General features: G+C 36.0%; 1 protein-coding gene across 3 annotated transcripts in view; it reads left to right on the forward strand.

The window, feature by feature from the left end:
- Positions 1-17985, forward strand: part of PCSK5 (proprotein convertase subtilisin/kexin type 5) — a 236536-nt gene that overhangs the window by 94190 nt on the left and 124361 nt on the right. For all 3 annotated transcript variants that reach the window (XM_063295159.1, XM_063295158.1, XM_063295160.1), the window contains exons 6-7: positions 176-264; positions 6385-6557. In XM_063295159.1, the coding sequence (XP_063151229.1) occupies positions 176-264; positions 6385-6557 (262 nt within the window). The remainder of the gene's footprint in view (positions 1-175; positions 265-6384; positions 6558-17985) is intronic.

Here is a 17985-nt window from a genome sequence, read left to right on the forward strand (position 1 = left end):
TCAGTGAGGCAAACTGGATCACATCTTTGCTTCATCAAAGTGAATTCCTTCATCTCCACAGTGCAAATCCCTTTCCTGAAGTAAATCCAGTTTGCTTCCTATTTGCCTGTGGAATACTTTAAAAGTTCTGTTTGCAATAATGTCACTTAATTTAAGATACTTCTTCTTCCCATAGGCATGGAACCCGTTGTGCTGGAGAAGTGGCAGCTACAGCAAATAACTCACACTGTATAGTAGGAATTGCATTTAATGCCAGAATTGGAGGTAAGTGCAATTATTATTAAAAATAATATTATTTCAAAATTATTAGCACAATATATAACTGGAAGGAAGTCACTCTGTTCAGTAAGCATGCCAGCTACTTCTGGTAAGTATGTGTAGTTATAGTGTTAAATATTTATACTACATGGCATTTTAATGTGCTTATTTTTGCACTTAACTATAACTTAAAGGTGCTTAACCACAATTGATAAGCATTGTTTTTATGGTGCCATATGTTCTTTGAGAAAAAATACCTCCACCTGGACAGAAATGACTAGCGATAGTATGTTACTTTTATCTCCCTTCTACAACTTTTAGGGCTGTACAGATCTTTGAGGGGATGAATTGTGTCAACAAAGGCTCGCAAGGAGCTTCATGAAGTAATGTGGCCTCTCACTTCTAACAGTGAAGTGATTCTCTCTACTTTGAGGTCTTCTCCGCAGCCTTCTCTGGCATTTAAAATAGTTGGTATCTTCTATGCATGCATAAAAGCTGCTTCCAATTTTTATGTGCTGAAGGGGGCCCAAAAAAAGAACTACTTGTATTTGACTTACTAAAAGTTCAGACCAAACAGTGCTTGTTGACTTGAGGCAAACTGTGATCATTCTTTACCTAAACAATATCTAATGCATTGCCTTTGCAATATGAAGTATCACACTGAGGCATAAGAGATGTCTGAAAAAAATTATTTGCTTTTTTTTGTTTTGCTTAGTTTGTGGACTAAATATTTTAGCATCAAGTATTCTGAGAGCCAGTTTGGTGTATTGGTTAAGGCATCAGGCTAGAAACTGGAACACTGTAATACAAATATGTGTTTGTGTGTATGTGTGAAAAATAGATTAAAAATACAAAATTTATTTATTTTTGTTCTTTTTCTCTCTTCTATTATTTTCCATTGGAATGGATTTATGATGCAGAACTGACACACACCAAACCAATATGAATAAATCTATCTATGGAAAATAAAGTAGGATCTATGTTAACCTGCTAATACAAGCAGTATTTGTTAAGGGTCTTACAGTTATTTCAGAATTATTAATCATCAGTTCTTAAGCAAATACACCTAACTTTTTCATCTGTTGTTCAAGTTAAAAAGCCCAGATAATAATTAATAATAGAGACTTATTTTCTATCCATGTGGTTTTCAAATATATGTTTTTATTATTAATTATTAATATGTGAGCTTTTTAACTTAAACAACAGATGAAGGGGTTAATGATTGTTAGATGTATCATTTTATGTGGTCGCTTGGAGTCAAAAATGACTTGATGGGACATAATCAATCAATGAATCAATCAATCAACCAATCAATAGAGATATAACCCACAATATTATTTGCTCCTATTGCTATTGCATATATGGATATTTATGATTAATTTGGGTTATTTTGACCTCCAAACTGGACATATGTCCATTAATTCAAACAACTCCATAGCACTTTTTTAAAGAACAGTAAAATGTCTAAATTTAGATAATATGTTACAATTAGTTTCTTCAGGACAATAATTATCACAGATATAGTAAAATTCTGGATTTTTCTTTTGATGTCTATGGGGAACATTCTCCAAAAATTAGATGAAAAGGGAGTTCCAAAGAACAGGAAGTTGGACAAAATATGCAATTTTATAGCTAAGGTTAGTTGAACCATAGTATCTTAAGCATGATTATTCTTTTTTAAAAAGGAAAAAAAGGAAAAAAAGAGGGAATTACCCTACTGAAGCTAGTCATTTCTAAAAAAGTGCAAACCCACATCTCCCTGTAATTCTTCTTATTCCTTTAATTGCTAGGACTTTAACATATGTCATTAAATGCCAAGACACTTTGTTTTTCCCATTTTCACAAACAGTAGTGAATAAAATATACTGGGTAACTCAAAGCATGACGACTTAATATCATGCACTTGTATGCTGTTAGAAAGAAGCAGAAAATATAGTTGTACTTTCATTGATAATTATATAGTTGACATATTGTATACTTCCAACCTACAGTTTCAAGCTATACACTTATTTTCAGTGACAGTTTGCTGTATTTTTCACATTCACATATGCTTCTTTTAACAGTGAGTATACTGATCAATAATTCCTCAGTAAATAGTAGCAATTTACTTGATACAGTATTATGTATGATAATCTCAATAAATCATTGATATCAGAGGCTAGAATAGTTGAAGAAATATCAATTAAGAAAGTCAAGTGGGTAATTCTATAAAATTAGGCCAGTTGCTCATCCATATGGAAGAAATTGCATATGTAGGTTTGTAGCACCAGAATGTGAGACAATAAAGACAGACATAAAAATCAAAGAAAGAAAGGAAGGAAGGAAGGAAGGAAGGAAGGAAGGAAGGAAGGAAGGAAGGAAGGAAGGAAGGAAGGAAGGAAGAGTCAGTCAGTCAAGTGGGACAGAGAAACTAATAATAAAATCAAGGGAATGTACCTGAATTTGGGAAGATAGAATCAGAGGGAGGAATTAACAGTAATCCCTAAGAATTAACAAGAAGACAGAGGAACCTAATAATGAAACACTTGTGTTAAAGATAGGTGTTAAGGACAGGATATAAAACTAATTCGTTACATAGGAATATTTTATTCCTTCATGTGATGACTTATTTCAAATTGTGTTTATTATTATTCTAACTACAACTTTTAAAAGAAAAGAAACTCTAAGGGTGTACCTGCACTGCTTACTTGCCCTCTCACCGGAATGGGGAAGAAACTATTTTTTGTCAGCAGAAACAACCAGCATCAACCTTCATTCTTCTGCCTCCCATCACAAGAGGAGATGGTAGCCTGCAGTCTGGACTGAATTCTTTGCAAATTGTTGCCAAAGTGCCTCAATCTAGTCATTTTTTTCCCTTAAAATATATTAGATTCCAGCTGCCATGAACATAGGGCAGGAGCAGTTTAAATAGTAAATGCAGATATGCTCTATGATTATATCTCGCACCACACACTGGTTTTTATAAAGCTTGTTAAATAGGTACATGGAAGACTGATATGGTTCTGTGTAAAGCAGATGTTGGCAAAACATTATTTTGGGGCATATCAGAAAGCGTGCCAGGTAGTTACTTTTTTAAATGACATTTAGGGTCAAGGGAACTCTCAAATAGGCACTACATTGTTTTCTAATTTGGAAATAACAAGGTTTTCTAGCTTGTTTCTTCTCAAACAAAAGAACAAGTGAGAAAGTTATGTGCAAGTACACGAAGACTGTTTATTAAACAGAGACTTGGTCATCTAACTGTAACTATGGTGTAGTAAATAGTTCACATCTAAACCAGTTTACCTTCCTGAATGAACTTTGAAGTACAAAGTTTTCTGTGTGTTATCTCTGGAAGCAAAACCTGAAATAGCATATATTAGACAACTTAAGTATATGGCAAAATTATATTTATTTTCCACAGCAAATTATCTTTCTCTTCTCAGAGAATGTTTATTCTTAAATTAGTATATATAGAGAGGTGAGACCTGAAAAATCAAGTTTGTTCTTTATTTTCCATTCAGACAAGTTCACAATGGAACTGATATTTAGATAAGTATTATCTCACAGGGCATGGAAAATTCCTGTGTATGCTTGAAAGAGTGGGTGTTGTTGAGAAATAGAAGGCTATTGAAGTTAGAAGGATATGTTCTGAGATTTGAATGACATTAATATTTGTGATGTGATAAAGCTAAGGTTAATATAGATTTTAAAAATCATTATGCCAGACATGCCGTTTTGAGAATATAGAATAAGTACAAGTCCAGATTGTGCCTGAAAATGTGGCTCTCAGCGCATTTTATAGCATTTTATAGATGCATTTTGTAGGCGAGAAATGATAAGCAAACAACAAGAGAATGTAAAATAAAATCAAGAGAAGATTTGGTAGCAGAGGGATACACCTGTCAGTGGTTTTCTTATATACAACTATAAGGAAGGTTTAAAGTAGAGAAAACAATTTGTGGTTTTGACCAATTTAAGACTGAGTTTGAAACAGAACTATGTACAAATGATGAACATATTATTGTCAAAATATATAAACTTTTATTGAAATTTGAAACAGAAGAAGACCAAGTGAAAGAATATATGATAAAATGGGCTAAAAAATTTGGTTACAATATACAAATGGAACAATGGGAAAATACATGGTTGAAAGGATTGAAATTTACATTATGTTCTAATCTTAAAGAGAATTTTTATAAAATAATGTACAGTACCATTGGTATATGTCACCAGAGAAATTGTCTAGAATGTATAAAGGTACTTTGAATTTATGTTGGAAATGTGAACAATAGAAAGGGACATTTTATCATGTTTGGTGGATCTGTAAAAAAGCCAGAAAGTTTTAGATGCAAATGTATACACTAATTCAGAAGATCTTAAAGACTAATATACAATTGAAACCAGAGGCTTTTCTTTTGGGACTGATGGCAGACAGTTGGAAAAAAGTCATGGAGCTTTGTTTTTATATATGATAACTGCAGCAAGATTATTATATATACAAATCTGGAAAGAGTTGGCCCTACCCACAATGGAAGAATGGTTGGTGAAGATGATGGAACTTGCAGAGATGGTCAAACTGACTTCCTTGATTGGAGAAAAGACAACATCTATGTTTATTGCTGATTGGAAACTCCTAATAGACTTTTTGCATGAAACAGAAAAAAATGATCTTATGATTTATGGCTTTGATGATCAGAAAAAAATCGATAATAGAAAAAAGAGAGCTTTTTTTTGTAACCATAGAAGTAAAAGATAATTTTATAATTGTACTTATATTTGCTGCAAAGAAAATCAGAAGCTACTTCTTTCTATTTCTTTTTATACTTTCTATCTGCATTTTTGTCTTTGTCTTTTTTCTTTTTTTCCCTTTCTTTCCTTTATATTTGTGCTTGTTAGTTTTTATCATTTATTCAAAGGTATTAATAAAAATTATAAAAGAAAAAGAAAATTCCTGTGTAAACTTCACAGTATATACAACATGGAGTTTCAAATAAATTATAATTGGAAATAGCAAGGGACAAGAGAAGGTAGATCTATACCAATGACACAGCCAAACCTTGTGTTAATTGGAATTTAAACAATTGGATGAACACTTAAGCTAGTACATAGCAAGGTTAAGAATAAAGTTGTTATTTATATAATTAAAAAATGCTAATTTAAATTATAAATAGAAGTGTACTTATTAAATGAGAAAATAGTTACTATGTTTATTGTGGCTTGTCAGGTCATGGCTTCCTGTACATCTTAGTATAGGGTTAATTTGGAACTTTATTCTTTCTAATGAAATAATAGAAATTGCATTACAGAAAACAAACATCCCCTTGAATTGTGTGGATTTGCTTCTTTTTCATTCCTGTCCAGTTTTTGTCATCTTTGCCTCTTTTATTCTTTTGTTTTTGTTTCTTATTGTATTTTTTAAGATATTTTTACTTGTGAGATGCCCAGATTTGTTGGGTGTCGTACAGCCTAATCATCATCGTCATCATCATCATCATCTAGAACTGGGATGGAACTATATGTCATTTTTGAATGAAGATGTATTTTAGGTTAGCAATCAATGGTGGTAAATGTATAATTATTCTGAATTATAGATAAATTAATTTTAATCTATTCTTTAAATCTTAATCTTTCCCAAGCTGTTATGCCAGTGCTTTCCTAACTGCACTTTGTCTCAGTTCATTTCCCAATTTAATTTAAAGTTTGGGTTCTTATTCATAGAGCCCTTAATGTCTTGGAAGTAGCTTTCCTAAACAATCAGCATGCTCAAGATGCTCCTGCTAATGAAATGAAGCATGTGGTTACTAAAGACAGAACCATCTTTGTGGTGGCATCCCAGTTATGAAATAAGATATCCAGAGAGGCTCATTTGTTTCAACCAGGCCTCTTAAGCAACTCTCAGAGCCTAGAATATTTATTTATTTAGAGAGGTTAATTCTGTTATTTGTTTTATGCTATCACAGTTATAAGGAAAAGTTGGGGTGTTGCATTTTACAAGTGCTATTTTTAATTGGGAGGGGGGTTATATTTTGAATATTTTATGTTGGTTTCTTGTAAGCCACTAACAAGGAGTTATTTGTGGTAAGTGGACATATAAATGCATTATATCAAATCACATTTCTCTTTCCCCCCACCCCGCACCCCAAGGAGTACGGATGTTAGATGGTGATGTTACAGACATGGTAGAAGCAAAATCACTGAGCCTCAATCCCCAACATATACATATCTACAGCGCTAGCTGGGGCCCTGATGATGATGGAAAAACAGTTGATGGACCAGCTTCTTTAACACGCCAGGCCTTTGAGAATGGGGTCAGAACGGTATGTTATATACACATCATATCTGTACATAAATTATTATTTAAAAAGTCATATCATAAGGTATATTGCTGATATCAAAAATAATATGAAAAATAGAGAAATATTATATGGCAGTCAGGAATGCTGCTAGGACTGGATGTCAGGACTGAAATCCAAGGTCCAAATATAGTATTCCCAAAGGCTAGAGAGCAGTAGATAGTAAGAACAGCAGCAAAAATGACACCTGTGCCAACACAGGGTTCCTGGAGTCCACCAGCTCTTATGAAGATCACTGCAACTTTCTTCTTACTGTGAAAAGCATTTTTCAGTTAAGATTGGGCATGTGGGCATATGCATGATTTTTTTTTATTTTTGGTGCCTTCAAGTTACTGACTTCTGGCGACTGCCTGGACAAATCCATTACACAAACAGGCTCTCATATGCATGATTATATAAGTAAACATATACGTATAATCATTTTTTTCAATATATATTATAGTTCTTTTACAACAAATGTTGCTTACTCTCAAGGAACCCTACAGCTTGGGCAGACCAGGGATAGATTGGCCCACCTTGCATGGTCAACCCTATTAAGATTCTGGTGAGAACAGGTATGGTGATGCTAGTAGCATTCCACACTTGAGAACTGGGCCAGTTAGACAATGAACAATAAATATATTTCACTTCTCTTGTTACCCTTCAGTATCATGGGAGAAATCAAGCAGTGGAAAATGTCTGGCAACTATAATTCAAACGGCAGTCTGCTCAGGACTCAATGGGCACCATTGTTCAGTGGTGATATTATGGGTATGGGTTAAGACCTTAAAACTTCTGAGCTAGTCCAATATTGTTTCATATAAAAACTGTTTTAGCTATACATTTAGAACTCTGGTAAATCCAGATCAAACATGGAATAATCCAATAATCCTGAAAGGCAAGATATAAATACCAGGTAGTCCTTGCTTAACGACTGCCCTGTTTAGCAACTGTTTGAAGTTATGACAGCGCTGAAAAAGTAACTTTATGACCGGTCCTCAAACTTACAACCATTGCAGCATCCCCGTGGTCATGTGATCAAGATTAGGGTGTTTTGCAACCACAGGCATTTACAATTGTTGCAGCATCCCGTGGTCACATGATCACCATTTGCACAGTTCATAACCAGCTTCCCACAAGCAGAATCAATGGAGAAGCCAGCATTAAAATTGCAAGTCGCAGTCACTTGATATCTTGCTTAATGACTGCATTACTTAGCAATGGAGTTGCTGGTTCCAATTGTGGTTGTAAAGTGAGCACTACCTGTAGTTGTATTCAGTAAATAGCCCTAGACTTCTGCTTCATTACAGTGGCAAATGTCCTAGCATGTAATAATTTGGCAAGGAAGAAATATATTTTCAGTTATGTAAGGAGAAATAATCCTTACTTTTTCTAATGATTATGATGGCACATAATCCATCTGTAACATATATTTATAGTTATAATAAATAAAGTGAAGTCCCAATTGTTCCCTGCAAAGTAGTGAACTGGAGATTATGATTTGCAGCACATTCCCCAGTAACACAATATAACTATTTATAGGGGGAAGGTGGTGTTCGTTTGTTTTTAAGAATGGATGTAGTTTTCACTTAATGAATTCTTGTTAATTGCAATTGAGCCAATACTTTATTTATCAAAAGCTTTTGGCAGTAGAATTTCAAGTTCCCAGCATTTGCACATCTAACTAAGTCCTGGTAAATTAAATTGAGCACTCAGCAAGCAGATTGTTCACACTTTGGGTGTGGTCCATTATTATTATTTGGACAAAGTTGTTAATCGTCTCTTTACATTTTCTATGCCCTGAGGCTTTCATTTAAAAAAGTATGAACATCAACTCTAATTAGCTGTTCACATTTGCAGATGTTATAGCATCAATCTACACTAACTTATTAACAGAAAATATCCAAGAAATTGTTACTGTACTGTACTGAGTTTGAAAACTATGCCAGGAAGAAATTGAAAGTGGCTAGAAGAAACAATCTTACCTTTTTTCATATTCATGACATCCATTAAATCATATGTATGTTGCTACTTGTGGTTGTGAAAATTGAACACCAACTTGATGGCACATTATCAGGTTGTGTTGCTACTTGCTATGGCAAATCTTGATCCAAATTAAAAGAACATGAAACAATTGTTTATTAAACAAATATTTCCACAGTTACAGGGAAAAAAAACTAATTTTGACAATAAGTTTAGTTTCCACATCTAAAATAGAGCTGTGCAGTGCTTTGAATTCAGTTCTGAAAGTGTGCTTCAAATGTATAGGAAAATGAATGAAACACCACTAGTAACTGGTTAAAGCACCAGCATCTTTTCTCAGATTGTATGACTACTACAGAAACTGCTACATGGCTTCTGGTACAGCCATGCTATCCTGGAAACAGGAATTGCCAACAGGTGCTGTGCTCATGAACCTGCATGGTCTGAAACCCCATTTTGGAAACAAATCTAAATCATTGCATGGCGCTGCTCTAAGGTCTGCAAAAAGAAATAAGCAATGAAAGGCTCCTAAAGAACCATGGTTTTGTTCTTTACACTTAATGATAAACTAAAATGTATTCTATTTTAAAAGCCTGCCTTAAAATAATGTGTGTTTCTTAAAACATAAATAAAAGAAATATGTAATATATGCCACCTCTTTCTACTTTAGGAGGCACTCCAGTATTAATAAATATTTACAGCCAATATCCTCTTGTGTATTTTTGTTGCCAAAACTCTCCATTAAACCATTTTTTTGGCCATAGTAGGAATGCTATGGGGTTTTTTTCTCCCAAACATCAAAATGCAGTAGGTTGGATCAAGGATACAGCTGGAGAGGAAAGTATTTGGGAAATAGGAATCTCAAGAATATCGGTCTTATACTTTGCATTATGTGCCTTAATTATATCTTGAACAATGAATAATTAAAAAAAAAAGAATATACAAAATGGGCCTTTGTAGAGGTAAATGCAGGGTTCCAGACTCAAAAAAAAAGGATTTATTTATTTATTTATTTATAGCATTTATATAGCCACCCATCTTGTATCAAACTCTGGGCAGCTCCCAGCCGAATCACTGTAAAATCATACAAAAGGAAAGAAGAAGCTTTTTACAGACTTTATTTTGTGGGAGACACTAAGGAAATCATGGCTGATCTATGAAATAAGGACGTGGCTCAGATGATAGACAGCATCATTCCTCGAAATACTCTTCCCTTTCATGGAGCCAACTCAACCACCTGATTTAATAGTAACCCAAATATGAATAAGCAGAAGGGATAATAGCTTTAATGTACGGTAAATGGAAGACATTTCAGGGTGAATGGGATCAAACAGAGTCAAAAGCATGTTTGCAGCACTATTCTATGTTTACTGCCTTTAGTGCATTGACATAAAATAGGCTGGAACTACACATGCGTAGGGACGCGGTGGCACTGTGGGTTAAACCGCTGAGCTGCTGAGCTTACCGATCAGAAGGTCGGAGGTTTGAATCCGCGTGACGGGGTGAGCTCCCGTTACTAGTCCCAGCTCCTGCCAACCTAGCAGTTCGAAAACTTGCAAATGTGAGTAGATTAATAGGTACCGCTTCGGCGGGCAGGTAACGGCGTTCCGTGTAGTCATGCCGGCCACATGACCACGGAACTGTCTACAGACAAACGCCGGCTCTTCGGCTTTGAAACGGAGATGAGCATCTCCCCCTAGAGTCAGACACGACTGGACTTAATGTCAAGGGAAACCTTTACCTTTACCTACACATGCATACAATATTCCTTCATCAGAATGTGAAGGGTGGGGAGTCCAAACAATAATTTACTGTGAACATTTTGAAACATTCTTTGCAGACAAAGTCATTTCATTCTTTGCAGATAAAATTCTCTCAGTGTTAACTCCAGTGTTGAGGTAGGATGATTACAACCATTTGCCCAATTATTTTTACAAGTCTTCAGCTTGTGGATCTTGAAAATATGCATTATACCTGTTTGTTCAGTTCTTGCCCCTCCTGGCTGATTATATGAGCTAAGGAAGGATGGACACTGATTGAGGGAGGTTATTAAAGAAGGCAGTGGTAAGACCTTTATTAAAGAAACATTTCACTAACTGATTGGAAAACACATAATACTTCTAAGAAAGTGATGGCTTGGCAAAATTGATAAGAATGATATTCTGGACTCATATCAGTTGGGCCTTTGGACAAGATATGGCCCCTTTGATGGACAATCTATTCTTTAAAAAGGGAAGAAGAACTCTGATATCCTTTTGGAGTATCTGATGTCCTTTTGTTTTGGTGGTGTGTTTCACAGTGGTTCTGGTCTGGTCTTTCTTTTTGAATGGTGTTACTTATGCAGAAACCATTGGGATAAATCATCTGGAGCATTGGAATGAAATGCCAATGACCCCTAGTTCTATTGCTCCTTGGTGTCTAATTGTAAGGAATTGGTTATTGCATTTCATTTGTGTTCACCACACTTGAGGAGACCCTAAACAATATATCCATAAACAACACAATAAAATATCCACAGTGTAATACATAAAATAAAAATGACAATACATGTAATAGAATGAAACATACATCTGACCCCAACCATGAAGAACTGGTTATGTGCCCGGGCGTGGGCCCCCGAGTGTGTTAAGGGCCCATTTCTTGGCTATCTTGGCAATTGTTTACTTGTCAACCATATATATTTATTTTGTATTGTTTTGTTTCGTGGTTTTTATGATTGTACACCACCCAAAGTCACTTGTTGAACTGGGTGGCTATAGAAATCAAATAAATAAATAAATCCTCTGGAGAAGAAATGGTGGACTGAAGTTTGCTCTGCATTTCAAGGAGCTAATGTTTGCAGCTAAGAACAAGCAGCCGATGAGTAGATCATCTCTTTCAACCCTCTCTTGAGAAAGAAAGGATTCAAGATTGCCCATGTTGTGCTCCTCATGAGGTTACTGCAAGACAGTGGTCTCTGGAGGGTTGGAGAACTGGGCAATGAGGGAATTTGCTATTCTTGCTCCAACTGCAGTCGGACCCTTCAAAGGACACAAAGTTTGCACTTCCTTTGCTAAGCACCTTTGGAAATTGCCTATTAACTGCTTTAAAGAACTCAGACACTTTCAAAATGACAAGCTCAGAAAAAGTTGGAATATTTGATTTTGAGTATTAAGACTTTGAAATTAATTTTAAAGAATAAATGCATTTTCATGGGAAAGATTTTTTTTTTCAATATTGGAGACATAACAAGATAAGCAACTTATAATGGCATTCAGAGATATTGTTGAAGAATGGCAATGGGACTTTGAATCAACAATGTCAGCTACATTGTGTGTTTTTATGAACACCCTGTTCCCAGAAGAAGCTGTTATATCAGAAGACACTGTTTCAGAAAAAGATTTGGAACAAAACTTATATGACGTGATTATGGAGAACAACATGAACAAAAATTTATCACTGGATATAGGAAAAAAAATCAGATGAGATTCTAAAAATTAAGAAGGAAATAAAAAATGCCAATATAAGAGAGTAATTGGAATAATTTCTTCCTGCTGAACTTACAAAGGAGGCTTGTTAAAGTTTTGAAGAAATTCGAGACAAGGGATAATGATCATTCAAATGGATTAAATAGCAAGATTGTTTTATCTAAAAAGAAAGAGCATAAAGTTGGCTTATTTGGTCAGGGTTAAAATGGGATTATGTTGTTATTCTGGGGAGTTCTTTTTGGACTTGCTGATGTCCAAACTGGAAAAGATGTTGTATATTAGATTTACTTACAGTTAAGAGTCAAGATATGGAATGATGAGTTTTATATTTGTTAACTAATATGATTGTTTTAGGGCTCTGTTTAGACTTTTTGCTGACACCTGGATTGGAGAAGACATTGTTTATTGCAGGTGTCCCCAACCCCTGGGCCGCGCGGGTACCGGTCCGTGGCCTGTTAGGAACCAGGCCACACAGCAGGAGGCGAGCAGTGGGCAAGTGAGCAAATTTACAGCCTGAGTATTTACAGCTGCTCCCCATCGCTCGCATCACCGCCTGAGCTCTGCCTCCTGTCAGAGAAAGCAAGCCCATTGGCTGCTATCTCCAAACGGTGTGAAGAAAAAAGAGTAAGAGGTCAGGAAAAAGAGGAAGCACTTGAGTCATCCCAAAACCATCCCTCCCCCGGTCTGTGGAAAATTGTCTTCCATGAAACCAGTCCTGGGTGCCAGAAAGGTTGGGAACTGCTGGTTTATTGAACTTGCCTATACTTAAGAATTTTAGGGGGTTCTTTCTGGACTTGCTGATATCTGGACTGGAAAAGACGTTGTGCATTGGACTTGCCTATAGTTAAGAGTTGAGTTATGGGATGAAGAGTTTCATATTTGTTAACTAAGAGGGGGTGAAGAGAGAGTGAAACTGTTTATAGTTGTGGTGATGAGGGTAGGAACTTGCTTAGTTTTTTTCTTTTCTTTGCTCTATTTTTTCTTTCTTTTGCTTTCTTGCACCTTTTACACTCTTTTTTCTTTTTAGTTGGCATTATATATTATTATTTTAGTTAAAACTTTTAATAAGCATATTATTAAAAAAGAACGAAGCATACGTAATGCACACATAAACAAAATGAAGGCAAGCAGTCGGCAGTTAACATACAAACATAAGCAATCAGATTGATGGCAAAGTTTCATATGCCAAATGTTCTCTGGAATAATTATATTTTTTTAATAGCTTGTGCAAAGCCAATAGTGTGGAAGCTGATCAAATTTGTGGGTGGAGACTGTTGCAGAGCAAAGGTACGGGAACGGAAAAAGCAGTGCCTGCACCCACCTGACACCACTGAAGTAGGGGACACCTAGCAGATTGTCTCCGGCTGCTTGCGCTGACCACTGCCTTATTTTGATAATGGGATAGATAAAGATAAGCTGAAGATAAGTATCGTTGGTAAGTAGGAAACCAGAGCCTTTTCTGGATAGGGTTCTCCTTGATTCCCAGCTGTCTTTGGATATCCAAGTAGCAGCATTGTAGAATTAGAACAAAAGGAAGTAAATGTAGGTATAGACTGCACTGAAAATACCTCAGTGGTTAGTTCAAGGGATTAATTAAGCTATTACCAAGACAACTACTCCTGATACCTTATGGGTTTTGTTTTGTTTTTTGACGTTCTTGTTTTTGCAAGATGATTTTATTTTGGGTGCTTTCAGATGGACAGCTCCTAGTACTATCAGCTAAAGGCATTGTGCATGCAACTATTGCGATTTCCTCTATAATGGATTTTATGTGGAAAGAGAAAAAGAGATAAGAAGCAGTGGGAAATGTGGGAGGGATACAAGTGCAAGATGTTCTGAAACACTGTAAAATTTTAAAAATGAGGCAGGATAATTTAATGATAAAAGATTTATTGAAGAATACCCTCTGTGTCTACATTTAGCCAAATCCACGATACTTCATAGAATAAAATCCATCAGATTCTGGGAAACTAAAATAGTTTTGAAGTACTTTACTAGAGTTTTGAAAATCAGGTTGAATGAAGAACTGCATAGTGGAAATGCTAGATATACATCCTTGTGAAATATTGTACAGCTCTCACATGGCAAATCTTTCTCAGCATTTCGAAGAATGGAGGATAAGAGCTGTAAGATAAATCCAATACTGGCTTTTTGCCTGGACTGGCACATTCATGGCCTTTTAATTCTCAGCATATCCTTCTCTTTAGTGAGCTGGGTAAGAGCCAAAATGTTTGATGGGCATTAATGATCAGATGTTGTGCTGCTGAGCCTGTTATGAGAACACTGCTTGATGCCTCCGCTCTCATCAGTGCTGCCCCTTTTCACCTACCTTGCTTCATCAACTTTGGCACTGGTGTAAATATTCAAAGTGTTGATAGGAACTGAAGGCTCTCTTAGCATTACAAAACTGTTACAGGTAGTCCTCGCTTAACAACCATTTGTTCAGCGACTGTTCGAAGTTACAATGGCATTGAACAAATGGTATTTACCTCGGTCCTTGAAGTTACGGCCATTGCAGTGCCCCCACGGTCACGTGATCAAAATTTGGGTGCTTGGTAGCCCTCCACATTTACAAATGGATGCACTTCAACTCCCCCCACCCACATATCTCCCCCCAATCTCTGCCCTTTTGGCTCCTTGCACTCTGCCGCCCCCAGCTGACCTTCGCTGTCTTCTCCCTACTGCTGCTGATGAGGTGTGCCTGGCCTGGCCCTTCATGAAGCAGCTGCTGGCTGTGCGAGGCCTCTTCCCAAGGTTGCATGCAGCCTTCTTGAGGCCTCATGAGGCCTTCTGAAAGCTTGCAAGGCCTCAGGAAGGCTGTATGCAACCTTGGGAAGAAGGCCATGCACAACTTCAAGAAGAAGGGTTGGGCCGGGCATGCCTCATCGCAGTGGGAGAAAGAAAACAGCGAAGGTCAACTAGGGGCAGCAGGGCAGTGGAGTGCAGGGAGGCTGGGGCAGCTGGCACTGAGGTGTTAAGCAAGGACTATCTGTATCAAACTTCAAAATATAGAAGACAATTTTTAAAAATTATAAAACAGCAAGTGTGAATATGAATTATGCTTAGTTATTGTATGTAATTTTTGATGGTCTATGATCCTATGGGATAAATTTTACTTTAAATAATCAAACTAAGTGTATTTAGGATAAGGATCTTAGGCTAACACTTATGTGCACTTAAGAAAACCGTTGATTTAATTGAATTCTGTAACACTTGTGCATGTATTAGAGTTCACAGAAATGCATGAAGTGCTTAGATTTATAAATATTCTTTTTTAATATAATCGGTGTTTTTAAAATATCTTTATATCTAATACTATCCATATAATAAGCTTGCATTTTCACTTTTATAGTTCATAGGACATACACATTATACACTGTATATTAAAAAATATAAACTCTGTCACTGGGTAATCTTAAAGATGTCCAAGATGTCTTAAAGAGTATTGCTCTTTTTTAAAAGTTACAATGGCCTTGCATTTTTTCTGTTTTCTATACACTTTCTTATACTTTTTTAAGTATTTAAAAAGATTTTTAAAATCTTTTTACATGCTTTTTGCAGAAAAAATTTTGTTCTTGTTTATCACCCATTTTGTAACTTTCTTGAAGTCTCAAAACACTGAGGATATTGCAGAAGGCAGCTTGTTAATTACTCTTATTGCCTGCTGATACAGTATGTCATCATTGGACTAAGATGAAATGACAGAGGCAACAGAATCAGGGACAATTGTAGAAATGCTTCCCAAAGTTAATTGCTCATTTCTCACTTGTTTTCATGTTCATTTATTCAATTTTAAGATACAGGTCATCCAACTTAAATGTCAACTTTAAATTACTGTTTAAAAATAATAGAGAGAACATTATAAGAGGAAGACTTAAAAAAAAAAAACTACAAAGAAGCACATATTGCAGCAGGCATGTTTGAGACATATATCAATTTCAGTGCAGCCCTGAAAAATCTGGAAATCATGCCTTTCAGGAATGGACAATCTATATTTTGTTTATTGGGTATCTATTATATATTAGCTTAAAGGAGGGGTACCTTGAACTTTTCATGCCACAGGCAAGTCAGTTTTCCTCAGCATCATCTTTCATCTTTAGGTATTTTCCTTTTGATTATTTATTGTATTTATACCCCTACATTATATATATAGTAATTTAATAAGGCCTCAAAACTTCCTACAAATCAGATGACATAGAAAACATGTCTTTAACTTACCTCCTTTTGTCCTCTTTTTTGAAAAGACAGCTGCAGGCAGTTCTGACTCAAGATTAGAGCTTTGAACCCCTGGGGAAAACATAATATTTCCTTTTCATCAAATAACCATTTTCCAACAATAAAATAGAGGAGACAAAAGGAAAACAAAATAGAAGGAAGAGTTAACAGAATTTCTTCTGTACTGCAGTTCTCACCTGGATAGGAATTCCCTATCACTGGAATTTATTTCTTAAAAAGTGCAGGCGGTATTGTTTCATTTTAGATCTTATTTGACGCCAAGCATAGAATTTGGAGAAAATGGAAGAACGGAAGGTAAAAGAAATCCACTTGTCACTGAGGGGCGAGGAACTACATCTTGGAGTATTTCTCACCGTTCCCCATGTTGGCTGGGGCTGCTGACAAATTATAATCCAGCAAGATCTGTAAGGCCACATTTTCCCCACCCCAACAACCCCAGTTGTTGTTACCCTCGTCATAAAATTAAAATTTTTCTTTAATGACTGATGCAATCAGGGGGAATGTTTCTTCCAGCAACACTGTGCACATGTAGGACTACTACTGACAAATGCCCACACTAAACTTATCCGTAGGACTAGATTGTCCCATCACCAATACAGGCCAGCAACCTTATTTGGAGGGCAGAAGTGAACAATGTTGCCCTGTATTCACTTCCCACCCACCCTGAATGTGATGCTTCGTCAGATTTTCCTGTTCTACTTTCAAAAATAATAATTTCCTGCTTCTTTTAGCTCAAACATGCCTGCTTTGACTGCTACATTTTACTTTTTTTAAGTCAGTCCCAAACTTTGGCTACTTCACAGAGGCAGGAATGCCCAGTTATTGCATTTTTCCTGCTTTTGCTGAATAACACCTGCTGCAGTGCTATTAAAACAGATGGTGGGAATGCTTCTTCTTTTTTTCCAGAGTTACCAACTTCTATTCAGGGCTGGGTGTTTTTTTTTAATAGATCTACCCAATGCACAATTTAATCATTTTCATCATCATCATCATCATCATCATCATCATCATCACAGTAGTAGTAGTCATACAAGTTGCTGGCTAGGAAAGGGGCCTAATTATTCACCACTCTTCTCTTGTTAATGGCAATATTTAATTCTAATATACTTTGTGGATAAAGGGGACCAATTACTACCTGGTGAGACACAAGCACATGGCAAGCAAGCATTGATTCACTTCTTTTCCTGTTACTGTTCATTGGAACTTTGTCCTGGAAGGCTGAATCTTGCGTTCTATTAAGTTCTGATTGCCAATTGTCTGCAACTTAATTATTTTTGCAATTATAGACAGGTGGTAGAGATTTCCTTGGTTCCTTGCTATGGCAATGAGTTATAGTCAGCCTGAAGTGAGAGTAGCTTTTTAAATTGTTTTATATGTATGTACCATCTTCCTTCCATGAAATTAAGTATGGCTTATGTAAAGTTCTAGATAGTCTCCCATCTAGATAGTGATTGTACCATGAGTTCTTGTTTTCAGATCAAGTATAGTAAATGTTGTTCATATACAGTATAATAAATGTTCCAACCTAAAGCTCCGACACCTATTCTCTTTCATTGTTGATACAGGTAGTCCTCAGTTAACGATGGTAATTGGGACCAGAATTTCCATCACTAAGCTATGTGGTTGTAAAGCACAACATCACGTGACCACATTGCTTAGCAATGGCAATCCCAACAGTCCCCTTTGCTGTTGTTAACTGAATCCCACCAGTTGTTAGGCAAGGACCC

The sequence above is a fragment of the Candoia aspera genome, chromosome 2 (assembly GCF_035149785.1).
Source record: "Candoia aspera isolate rCanAsp1 chromosome 2, rCanAsp1.hap2, whole genome shotgun sequence".
NCBI lineage: Eukaryota > Metazoa > Chordata > Lepidosauria > Squamata > Boidae > Candoia > Candoia aspera.